This window comes from Callorhinchus milii, unplaced genomic scaffold (assembly GCF_018977255.1).
Source record: "Callorhinchus milii isolate IMCB2004 unplaced genomic scaffold, IMCB_Cmil_1.0 Scaffold1, whole genome shotgun sequence".
Taxonomy (NCBI): Eukaryota; Metazoa; Chordata; class Chondrichthyes; order Chimaeriformes; family Callorhinchidae; genus Callorhinchus; species Callorhinchus milii.
Window position 1 is genome coordinate 44,043,096 of NW_024704742.1, and position 13,340 is coordinate 44,056,435.

A 13,340-nucleotide genomic window follows, 5' to 3' on the forward strand; every position below is an offset into this window, starting at 1 on the left:
AGCAAGTTATTTAATGCGGTCTAAAAGTAAAGCAGATTATGGTGATGAGCACTAAAAACAAATTATTATATTACCATGTTATTGATATTTATTAGAATGCAAGCAAAATACTGTGTAAAGAATAGAATTCAAGTTTTAACATATTTCTGAAACATTGTGTAGTGTACTTGCACATACATATTGCATCTTGCATTAACTTTTATAATCACTTTTTTTAATGGATTGGGAAGAATGAGCATTGAGTAAGACGTTTCTTGCTGGAGATGCAGCTTTGTAGTTTTTCAGAGGTATAATTTGCATTGCATTGTGTTATGTTTTGGTAGGTTCTTTTTTTAGTGGAAATAGTAGGTGGATTCAAAGGCAGTTTTGTTCAATAGGTCGAATGCCCTTTTATACTGTTGGAAGCGATTTGGATCAGGGCACCAGATTTATACTCTTCACTACATCTTTCTCTTAGCAAAGAGCTAACCACTAACTAGTGCCAGCAGAGAGCTAACAGCGAACTCACGTCAAACTGAGGATTTTTAAATTTTAACAAGCGAATCACTTGACCCTCTCTTTCATAATATTTAAAGCTTCAGTTTAACAGTACAGTACCTCATAATTGACTGAGATAAGCTAGATTAATACTGCAGCTACCATCGATTCCTGAAAACCCCTCAAGAGGACAAAAAAGCATTGATCTGTCAAACAAAACTGGCTTTGATTTCACCTTTCAGGAGCAGAACTCACAATTTGAACTGATGCAAGGCTACTTATACTGTATTAAATACATTGTATTTTAACCCTTTACACTGCTGGTATGTCCAATGAAATCTGTCTTTCAGCTGACTAGTCTTAGGCCATTTAGCTTGTAGGCTGCAACACTAAAATGAATTCATATGATAATAGTTATTCAGATGTGAGCATTACTACTAGATTAATACCTAAACTAAAATAAATACTAAAGTACAAGTGAATTAGAACACTGAAATTTGAGTTCAAATGTATTTAACTTTAAATGTATTTAACTGTTTTTCTTCCTATAATTTATTTTTTATTATCTATACATTGTTTTGTATACCTTATTTTTTAAAGTCACCTCACCCCATCTTTCTGTTCCTTCTGACTGTCCGTATTGCAGGTGCGAGAAAGTTTGGAAAGGATTTTAATGATTCTAAGTAATCTTTAAATGATGACTTTTCAGCGAGGCAATACCTAGAAAGGCCAGTCTCTTGACATTTTTTAGGTACCAAAGTGGAAAGAGAACTGACAAACAAGTGTACTCCTTGGAGACTTATTGGTTACTATGCTCACCTTCCAAGCGCGAGGAATCTGGCTCGATTCCTGGGCAGGGCAAAACCTTAGACAAGTTTCTGGATTCCACATGCCTCTGTTTACCTAGCATTAAGTAAGAACTTGGTGGTTAGTCAGTTAACAGATGACTTTTCTGCGAATAATAATCCCTCCAAAAATAATAATAATAATTATTTGGTCACTCAATCCACAATTGTTTGTGGGACACTGCTATGCACAATTGGTTGCTGCATTTCACCAACAAAATATAAAGTCTTTTTACTATGCAGTATATTCTGTGAAGGGCTTTGAGACGTCTCGAAGATGTGATAAACCACTATTCAAATGGAAGCATTATTATTATCATTGTGTCTGTCAGGCATGACTAGACTGTAAGAAGAGAGGCTATCATACACTCCATATGGATCAGATTAAAATTCAAACTTCAGAATGTTGCTATAAGACATTTTCACAGATACTTCATAGAAGTAATGTAAACTAATTTTCACCCTGCAGTAAATAATAATAATAATAATCCTTGCATTTTATATAGTGTTTTTTACGTCTTCTAGACGTCTCAAAGCGCTTCACAGAATGTACTGTAAAGTGAATCGACTATATTTGTGGGCGAAACGCGGCAGCCAATTGCGCACAAACAGTCGTGGATTGAAGTGACCAATTAATTTTTTTTCTTGAGGTATTATTATCAGGCGTGTGGAGTAAGGAAACTTGGCCAAGGTTTCGCCCTGCCGGGAATCAAACCCAGGTCTCTCACTTGTGAGGCGAATGCTCTAACTACTGAGTTACAGCACTTCCAGTAAAGAACTCTGAAGTGCAGTTGTTATTTAGAACAACAACAACGTGCACTTATATAGTGCCCTACACGCAGGGAGGCATCTCAGAACGCTTAACAGTGGTGCTTAACGGTCGAAGAGAAAAGATGTCAGGCGGGATTTGAACGAGGGGAGAGGAGGGGGCAAGGCAGAGGGATTGAGGGAGAATGTTCCAGAGTTTTGAGGCGTAGCGGCTGAAAGCGCGACCTCTGATGGTGGGGCAGTGGGTGCGAGGGATGAGCAGGAGGCTGGTGCCAGTCGAGCGGAGGTGCTGGGTAGTGGTTTGGGGAGTGAGGAAGTCGGAGAGGTAGGGAGGTGCCAGGGAGTGAATGGATTTGAACACGGGTGTGAGGGTCTTGGAAGTTATTCAGTGATGGGGAGCCAGTGACGCCTGGCCAGAGCTGGTGAGATGTGGGTCAGCGTCTGGTCTGGGTCAGTATGAGGGTGGCAGAGGTTTGAATGAGCTGGATATCGTGTGAATGGTGGAGCTGGGGAGACCAGCGAGGAGTGTGTTCGAGTAATTCAGGCAGGAGGTGACAAACGTGATAAACCACTATATCACATGGAAGGATTATTATTATCATTGTGTCGGTCAGGGATAACTAAACTGTAAGAAGGGAGGCTATCATCGTGTCTGTCACGATCCGATTAAAATTCAAACTTCGGAATGTTGCTACAAAACATTTTCACAGACACTTTATAGAAGTAATGTAAACTAATTTTCACCCTGCAGTAAATAATATTAATAATAATCCTTGCATTTGATATAGAACTTTTCACGTCTTCCAGAAGTCGCAAAGCGCTTCGCAGAATATACTACAAAGTGAATCGACTGTATATTTGTGGGCAAAACGCGGCAGCCAATTGCGCATGAGGGTTTAGGCTGCATTTGGGGTAAGGTACGGTCGCAGGTAAGCAATGTGGCGGAGGTGGACCTGGTCAGGGACCGGATGTGGGGAAGGAAGTACAGTTGGGGGACGAACTGGATGCCTAGATTGTGCACTGGTTCGGTGAGTCTGAGGGAGAGCCCAGGGAGGTTGAAGAGTTTAGATCTGCAGGAATGAAGATGTTGATGGGAGCCAAGGAGTATGGCTTCTGTCTTGACCATATTCAGCTGCAGGACGTTTACACTCATCCAGGCCTTGTTGTCTGACAGACAAGCTGAGAGAACATTGTTGGACCTGGATTTGGTACTGGAAGAGGCAAAGTAGATTTGTGTGACATCTGCATATATGTGGAAGTTTACCCCGTGTCTGCGGATGACATCACCCAGAGGGAGCATATAGATAAGGAAAAGAAGAGGACAAGGATGGAGGCCTGGGGTACCCTGGGGGTGACCGGGCGGGGGCGGAAGAGAAACCATTTGCTGAGATGAAATGGAGGCGGTTGGTTAAGTAGGACTCGAACCATGCGAGTGCGGTCCCACTAAGGTAGATGAGGGAGGAGAGGCGGTGGAGGAGGATGGCCTGGTTGACTGTGTTGAACGCGGCAGAGAGATCCAGGAGGACGAGGAGGTAGAGGGAGCCTCTGGTCACAGATAGAGAGAATGTCGTTTGAGACTTTGACAAGCGCTGTCTCTGTGCTGTGGGCAGCGCGAAAACCAGACTGCAGGGGCTCGAGGAGGGAGTGGAGGGAGAGGTGTGACCAAAGTTGACCTTGAAATAATGTGTTCCAGGACTTTGGCAAGGAATTGTGCCTCTTTAAATCCTTTTTTGTGAAACCAAATTGACAAATAAAATACTGTAATATGTATTTAATCCCCTCCCTGTTCTTCTGTCTGCTCAATTTAGATCTAAAATTTTGCTATTTTGCAAATAATTGTGTTGCTTTTTCCTTCCAAAATGTATAACCTCTCACTTTTCTGTATAAAATTTGGTCTGCCATCTCTCTCATAGTCCTGTCTTCTGAAGTTTCTTTCAGTTTTTGTCGCATTTAGCATCACTCCCTTCTGAGACTCCCACTGAAGTTGTACTTGCACTCTCTGCCTCTACCAGTGTGATACTGCACCAGTGTGATATCAGTACCAAATACTGTAATATTTGGAGTTTCTTTTTAGTTTTGCTTTATATTGGTGTAGACTTGAACCATGCTACCATAATTCTTATATACCAGAGATTGCAACATAGACCAATGGTTTTCTAAGTACTGAAACAAGAAACATAGCAATCATTAAACCATAAATTACTGTGGATGCCCTTAAAACAATAAACCATCCTTAAATGAAAAAAATGATGCCTTCATATCTACAATTTGGCTTGTTATCTCCACTAAAAAACACTTTTCTTGAATTTTGTATTCTCCCACAAATAGTGGCTGCACATCAACATTATAGCAACTATCCATGTAACAATTGCTCGTACTTTCTAAAACAAAGCTCCTAGTTGTTTGAGGGCACCTTTTAAGTGCCAGTTCCATTATTTTCTGGCAAATTGTAAGAAGTAGAGCTTTACAGATAATCAGAGGTACAGTATTTCAAACCTCTAATACATGAGACTGATGAAGCAGTGTCACTCACGCAGCAGGTTACTGTTCTTAAGTGACCAATGTTACACGAGCCTGTGTTAAGCTGATGCTGAAATTAAATTAATGAAGATCTCTAATAATTCCTACTGTATCTTGTAGCCTTTCAATATGTTTTCTGGATTCAAGGAATTTCACACTTTTGTTACGTAAGAAATAAGAATTTCCAGAAATGCAGCGCACCTCCATTAACTACTTTCTGTTTCCTATTGTTTGCCTGGTTTCGTATTCTTTTGCAATTCTGCACTGAATTCTTGTGGCTTAGTTTGGATAGAAGTATTTGTGTCCAGCTTGTCAAAAGCTTTGTGAATGTCGATGAATTCCTGAGGAGTGGTGTTGTATACTACAACTCGCTACAACAATAATAATAATACAATGCAGGTATTGTCAAAATGTCAAGATGTTTATTTGGCATGATCTTCCTCTTCTAAATTCATATTGGTTGTTATTACTGTGTAGCTTACTGGACAGCTACTGTTCCAAGCTTGGTCCTTTTTTTGACACTCGAGAATCCCATCACCATCCTTAAGTGAGTGGGTGATCCACCTTTCAGAGTGTTTCAAATAGATGCAGCATTAGCAAACTTGTCAACTCTTCATAACTGGTTACCTGCACAAGGGGCTGATCTCTGCAGGTAAAGTGGTAATACGAAATATTATATGAAATATGGTAATATGGTAAACTATGTTCCCCCCCCTGCCCCCATGTTAACTAACTTCAAACTATTATACAATGATGGGTGTATTGCTGAAATTTGATGGCAACCAAATATCCTTTGTAAATACTTCTATAAAATATTAATATATAATATTTATCTTTAACTTCACTCACTTTACATTCAGAGTTCCAACTTTCCCTAACTGCTCTTTTACTAGTATGATATTGAAGAAATTGTTTCCTATCTTTGGCATCTTTAACTGGAATTTACTCATCTCTAGGGTCACTTTTGCTCTTTTAATATCCCCTTTAATATGTACTAGGAAATTCCTTTATCCTCCAGAGTTCTTTTCCCTTTTCCTTTTTTGTCCAAGGTGTGTGTTTTATTTATTTCCATTATATTTGAACTATTCATTTATTTTAGAAAATGCTTTTCTAGGTGCCATTTAATTTTCTTGAGTATTTATTTGCATACTCGTGATTGCGTTAAGTGTTTATCTGATATATTTTAGTTTTTTCTGTATTCATTTGACTTTTTCTAAAATATGTATTTTTGCATGTTTTCGCTGCTGTTAATTTCGATGCAACTTTCACTTTAATTGTGATTGTTCATCCCCAGGAATTCTATTCCTCCTACGGTGTAGATACTGCCTTGAACTCATTGAATACAGTGGAAGCCGCATAAGCTGGACACCTCGGGGCCAGCCCTTTTGTCCGTCTTTAGCGGCATCTGAGGTTAACTGAAGTTTATTCCCTCCCATTGCCTTTCTCATTGGACAGGAAAAGGACAAATTAGTGGCTTCTTTTGTTTTTCTTGCAGTGGCGAGAGGAGGAAAAGAAAAATTAGTACAGTGTGAAAGGTGTTTCATATTGATCCACACTGCTGGTGGTCTTTAGGGAATGTATATCACTCTGCAGCCCATGTCCTCTCCTGCACCAGGCTCCGCGACTCAATGACTCCCATCCTCGCCCAGCTCCACTGCCTCCCCATTACTCAGAGGATACATTCAAGATCCTGGTCCTCCCTTCAAAGCCCTACGCTGCCTTGCTCCTCCCTACCTCTGAGCTACCAGAGGTAGGGAGGAGCAAGGCAGCTCAGAGGCTCCCTACTTCTGAGCTACCAGTTCCCTCTGCTCCAGCCTGCTTCACGTCCCCCGCCTTGCCTGTCCACCATTAGCGGGCGGGCCTTCAGCCTCTCTGCCCCCACCCTCTGGAACTCCATCCCACAGTCCCTGCTCCTTGCCCCCTCTCTTGACTTCTTCAAGACTCATCTCAAGACACTCCTTTGACCGTGCCTTCGGTCACCCTCCTACCCCTACCCTCCCCGCCCTCCACCCCTCCTGATCCCAGCCACCAGCTTGAATGCGGATCCCTAACTGACCAGCGCCATGGGACGTCCTCCAGTTGTGAAAGGCACTATACATATGTAATTTGTTGTTGTAGGTTTGGATCACGTCAAAAAGTAAGACTGTAGTTGTGAATGTTCAGTTTTAGGAATCTTCATCTCTTTCTCTGCTACTGGGTTTCTATTAGATTTGGTGTAAATACTGTTGGAACATTGGGACAGGAGATTTTTATGCAGCCTCTGACTTATTTTGCAGCCTTATGAATGACAGCAATTCAAGTTACAAAGTACTGTTCCTAAAGATAAGTACACTGAGGATCTTAAATATTTTGGTACATTTGCTGGTACTATTCACTAACTGGAATTGATCACACCAGTTGAAATAGTAGTGGATTAGAAAAGGCAATACTTAAATCAAGGCATTCAGTTGATATCACAAGGGATCTGTTTGACTTCTAGCTCCTTGACTGGATGGTTCCCAATAACCCTGTGTCATGCTTCTTTAGTTTATTTTGTGTGTTGGGTTTAATCCTGCAGTCTGAGTTCAGGCTTGTGTTGCTGCCTGTCTTTTCACTTTCAACGTAGCAACAGCTGGACTAACTATCACCAAACTGCAGCTCCGATATTGCTCTTCGCTGTCTTGAGACATTCCCACAAGAGCTAACACGTTTGCACCCATTCTGGGCTCCTCCTCGATCCTGCCTGGTATCCAAATAAAATGTCAATCTGTGCATAATTTTACAAAACAAATGCAAATTAAGTTCTTTTGAGTATTTTTATGTGGAAGGCACTTCATAAGAGCGGTTTACTGTACTGGATTGAAGTAGACAGTAGACAAAGATTGAGGAGGGTGAATTCTATTGCTGGAATCCATGTAGTGCAACTTCCAGCAGTGTAACTAACAATTTAGAACAAGGAGTATAATTTATTCTACTTAATTCTATCTGCTCTCTCCTGAGGCCGAGGAAAGTAATGGACATAAACAACTAAGTTTTTGCTCAAATCTTATGTGACTCTTTAATACAAGTAAAATGACTTCCAAGAAAGCTTTAAGGGATCTATTTTGTCCCGAGATCAAATGATTCACAACACTTACATTTATGCTTCAGAGATGCAAATTGTTGTCTTGCTAAATCCACCACCTTCATTGAAGTGATCTCATCAGTAAGGATCCAATGTTAATTACTTGTGATTATGTGGTTTAATTTATCCTGTGGCTGGACTTTTCAGTATTAAGTATCACAGAGTAGTTAATTTTACCTTAGAATATTAATCTGGGATGCAGGATTCCCAATTGTAATTCACTAAAAAGTTCTGAAACTAACTATCAGCAAACATTCAAAGTAATGCATGAGATTCAACAAAAGGGCAAAGAAAGTCCCCTCTTAAAAAGGTCTGAAAGAGAAATAGACATCTTAGAGGAAGTACTAAATTGCCTTATTATTAAAAAGTGTTGCAACTTTAATGGTGGTGACGATCACCAGGACCTGCCTTCAGCCCTGATCCATCCACTCTGGTTTCACCTCTGACAAAGGAACAAGAATAGGGGGGGTGGAAAATAGATTTGGAACCCATGGATACAAAACTAAACTGCAGTAAAACTAGTTTGTTGCTCATTTTAGCCTCCTAATACAGTGATTTGACTTGGCGATGCGGTTTATTTTAGTACTTGCTGAGAATGGACAGCTTTTACTTTTGACAAATGAAGAGAGATGCAAACTGACAGAAAATTAGGTGTTTTGGTTTGGTTGGTCTCCAAGGTGCGTGCAATGTAAAACATATTTGTGACAGCGTCTTTCACGTTAGGATGATGTCTGAAAACACTTCACAGGACTTACTGTAAATGGCAGTGATGCATTTTGTAGGCAAACACGTCAGTCAATTTTATGCACAACAGTGGCCCACAAACAGCCAAGAAGTGAATGACCATTTTTTTATTTGGGGGGATTGTTGGTCAGGACACCAAGAGAAACTCCCTTCTATTTTTGAATAGTGCCATGGTATTTTCCAACAGATCAGGCAGATGGTGCCTCAGTTTAACGTATCATCCAAAGGGTGGCACCTCCAACAAAGCAGCGCTCCCCCAACGCTGTGTTGGAGTGTCAGTTTAGACTCTATGAGTCCCGAAATGGGGCTTGAACCCACAACCTGCTGACTCACAGGTGAGAATGCTACCAATTGAGCCAGGCCGACAACCAAAAGTACTGTTCATAATTTGGGGAAAAAAAGGGGAAAGGCAAAATTTGAAACGTTAGTAATTGAAATTCAGAACTCAAGTTTCTTTGCTTTGCTTTGCAGGAAGTTTGGGGAGCAACCTCAACCCAAACGCCTTACCAGGTAAGATTCATTTATCTACCATCTGATGCTTTCTACTTCATAGATGTGTATGAAATAAGCCACACTGTTCAATTCAGCTGGGACTAGTCTTAAGATTTATGGCGCTAATTATGATTCACTCAAAGACTATCTTGTTGCTTCAGAATATTGAGCAGCTGTTGGCATGTAAAAACACTGGAAGTGGCTATTAGGATGACTTTGAGTTGTTTAGCAGCAGGGACTCTATACTCGAGACTAAACGTGGCGCTCTGATCAACTTAACAGATGGGCCAATTATCCACATTTTCTGCAACAGTGCATGCTGTGTGAAAAGTCCAGAGTGGGTATTTAACACTATATTTAGCAAGTTATCTTATGTCCATATTTGATGCACTCCATAAAGTATCTGCATATCTGTACAAAGTGGACCGTCTTCATACTTTTTGAATGGATTTGGGCCTTAAAAATATGTTCATGATTCCACTTCAGAGTGTTTCAAAGCTTATCAATGGACCCAAATGAATCAATTTATTCAAGTAAACTGACAGACCAGCTGCACTGGTTTAATTTTTTTCTTTCATATCCTGTAGAATGATATATTGACCAATGATCTGTTGAGGGTAGATTTTATTTTGAAAAAACTGTGTCATTTTAAAAAAAAGTAGAACAGTTGTATTCAGAATTTTCATAGTGTGACAAGTGATTCACACACTCAGGTTTGTAAGTTGTTGAAACCTTGGTGACAATGTCGCTCATGCAAACATACTACAGTGCAGCCAATTATAACCAACTTTACAATAGTGTATATTCACTCATAAAGCAGTTAGACTGTGGACCCTATTCACTTTGTGTGCACAAAGCAAGCTCTCTCGCTTCCCATGTTGGCTGGCTTTTCATTCTAAAATAGCTACCTTCCGGGTCACTAGGTCTCCATTAACATCACTTCCTGCTTTGCTGCACATGTGTGAAGTGACCTATTGATCCGAAAGTTAGCTATTTTAGCTTTTTTTTTTAAAAAGGCGACATTATAGTCATTATATCGCCACAAAGTCTCTTCCAGCGTTGCGCATATACAGCAAACAAATTGTTGTTGGCAGGGACCTGATGATTTGGAAACCCATTGTCCATTTTTCTTTAAGTGAAGTCCTGTAGCTCAGTGGTTAGAGCACTCACACTCTAAATAACCTCTTGCAAGCGAGAGACCTGCATTTGAATCCCGGCAGAGCGAAACGCTGGACAAGTTTCTTTGTTCCACATGTTTCGGTTTATCTAGCAGTAAGTAAGAACCTGGTCGTTAGTTGATTGGCGGATCACTTTTCCGAAGGTAATAATTTCTTCAAAAAAAATTAATCCACTTAATCCACGGCTGTTTGTGGAACACTGCTGGAACATTGCTGTGCACAATTGGATGCCACGCACCAACAAAATGTGCAATCAATTCACTTTACAGTATATTCTGTGAATCACTTTAAGACGTCTCAAAGACGTGATAAGGTGCTATATCAAGTGGAAGGATTATTATTATGAATTCCAGGACCTGGCCAGTGCGTGCAGAGTGAGTTAGCTGCAGTCAAACCTGTTTACGCACCTCATTATAAATGTATCTCAAACAGTGTTATAACTGGGGTCCATTCATGTCTTGCAAGGTTCTGATGCTTTTTCCCCCCTTTTTATCATGCAGAGAAGCAATGCGAAATTACCTTAAGGAGCGTGGTGATCAAACTGTACTAATTCTACATGCCAAGGTAGCACAAAAATCCTATGGAAATGAAAAAAGGTAAGTTTCTTAAGCTACAGTTTGAGCTGCTTTATTGCTCATAATATTTAGATTTGCTACAATAGTTAAATTTGGTCATTTAACTTTTAGCTGTTTGGGATATTGTTTCTGCATTTGCCTATTTAATAATGTTCAGTGGTAAAGTAGCTTATTGTGTGAAGTACTTTCAGATGGAAGTATTAAAAAAAAGTTGAGATCTTGATTAAAAAATCTGCATTGATTGTGGTAAGGTGCTTCTTGTAACAAAAGGTCATCATTAGTTTTTCTCCTTTCTCCTCTCTCTCTCTGCCCCCCCCCAAAAAAAAAAAATGAAGCTGAATGCTAACTGTTTCAAGTCCAGATTTGGTAAAACTGCTGCTCCCTGTCAGATTATGCACAACAAGCATGAGGTCAGACAGGCAGGAAGGAAATGAGTCAGGAAACCCGAGTAAGGAGATGTATCTGCCAAAATATTCTTCCGCGGGGTTCAAATCTGCATTAATTATAGTGGCTTTGGAAAAACATTCATAAAAAATCCAAGCTACAAGAAAAAGGTACCAGTGGTGATAATGGAACCAAACCTTTCCCAGACATCAGCACGACAAACTTTTAACCTGCAGCAAAATTAGTGCTTTAAGACTGTTGTTTCTCTGTGATACTAAATTTTAACTACCAAGTTTTGAGTTTTGTAGAATAGTGGCCAGAGCTTGTAATGATCCTTGTAAGATCGAGTGTTGACATTCTTTCCATTGAGCATAACTTGTGGGTGGCTTTGGGGCAGAATCCTAACCTCTTATTCCAACTATCTTGCAGATTGCATGCAAAATTGCATTGAAGTTAAATGCTTCATAGAGCAATTTACCAAGTCCATCTCAGCCAGGAGAGGTTGTTTTGTTTTATTCCGTTTCAGATTGGTTCAGATTATTCAAAAGCTTATTGAAGATATGCCTGAATTTTATTCCTGAGTGAGAAAAAGACATTGAGAACAGAACAGTTATTAGAAGGAAAACAAAATGATTTCATTCCTAATGCAGAGTATATTTCCCTTAAGAAGTTCAATACCAGTATTTCCTCCCATGTTCAAAGTAGGACGTACAAAAAGGATGTCAGATTGTATAGGCCTGGAAGATGGAGATGTTACCCTTTATGAAGGGTGCTATATAACTGCAAGTTATTGTTATTGTTGGTTGTGATGATCAAGCGATCAAATTACTTTTTTTAAATTGAACATGATATCTAGCTTGGTATCTTCCACAAATTTGATACCGTACTCCCTAATATCTAAGTTGAGGCCAGTAATATATATGGAAAAAGAGCCGCAGTACAGCCCCGTGCAGCATGCCACTACTTACTTTCCATCAACCGGGAAAACATTCTTTTAGCCCTACTCTCAGCTCCCCTCTCGACTCTCTACCCCCTCCTCGCTCCCTCCCTCCCCTCACCCTGACCATTTCCCCCCTGCTCGGGTCCCGACCCAACCCGATGAAAGGAGATGCCTTGGGACGTCCTCCCGACGTGAAAGGCGCTCTATAAATGCAATCTTGTTGTTGTTGCTTCCTATCCTTCAACAATCTTTTTATCCGAACCACTATATTTCCGCCTCTTCCATGCATCCTGTGTTTCCCTACTAGTCTTCGGCGCCTTATCAAACATCTGGAAATCCAAATAATCAACTTTGCATTTGTCTACACTTTTAGTTACTACCTCATAAAACTCTGTTAAATTAGTCAAACACGGCTGCCCTTCACAAATCCATGCTGATTGATGTAATGTCAGATTGCAATTAATGTAGAACAATCAAGTTGAAATCTAGTTAAATCCACTGTAGTAGATGAAATAAAGAATGTTTTTTCTTCAACTTATAGTAAGACAATAATAATTTTAAATTACACAAAATAATTTGAGCAAGGAGTGTTTTGTAACCAACTTTATGGTGAATAAAAACAAGTGATTTAAATTATTGGTTGATAATAATCCTTGCATTTGATACAGCACCTTTCATGCCTGGAGGACATCCCAAACAGTGGGAGTAGGCGAACACAACAGCCAGTTTGCGCACAGCAATGTCCCACAAACAGCTCTGACATGAATGACTCATTTTATTTGGGGGATTTTTGGCCAGGACACAGGGAGAAACTCCCCAGCACTGCATTGCATTGCATTAGAGTGTCAGCTCAGACTTGACTTGACTTCAAATCCCAACTAGGGGATGGAGCCCACCGTCTTCTGATGATGCAATGCGGAGGCGAGAGTGCTAATGCTGAGCTGGACTAAATGATTCAGTTTTCATCTTTAAGCCTGCTCTTCAACAATTACTGCAATGCAGTTTTCTTTGAAGTGGTTGAGATATGTGACAGGGGCTATGGGTTTTTTTGTTTTTTAAATACAGACTGTAAAGACAAAGGAAAATTAATACAGAAACTATATATAGCTGAGCTGTTATTTTCTTCCACTATGGCATTCTAAATAGGTTACTGTATCAATTAACTGTCTACTTTCACATCCTTAATGCAGTATTAGTGACATGAACCCTGAGTCAACTCCTTCCCTTGGAGAATCCAGTTATCTTGCTACCCCTTGTCCAAAACTATAATTTTAAGGCAAGTAGATTACCCAAATATATGTTTACAGAAAGCAA

At 40.0% G+C, this 13,340-nt stretch overlaps 1 protein-coding gene across 1 annotated transcript in view; it reads left to right on the plus strand.

Moving 5' to 3' along the window:
• rbpjb (recombination signal binding protein for immunoglobulin kappa J region b) overlaps positions 1–13,340 on the plus strand; it is a 59,011-nt gene that overhangs the window by 16,978 nt on the left and 28,693 nt on the right. The window contains exons 2-3 of the mRNA XM_042341145.1: positions 8,929–8,967; positions 10,628–10,723. Of these exons, the coding sequence (XP_042197079.1) occupies positions 8,929–8,967; positions 10,628–10,723 (135 nt within the window). The remainder of the gene's footprint in view (positions 1–8,928; positions 8,968–10,627; positions 10,724–13,340) is intronic.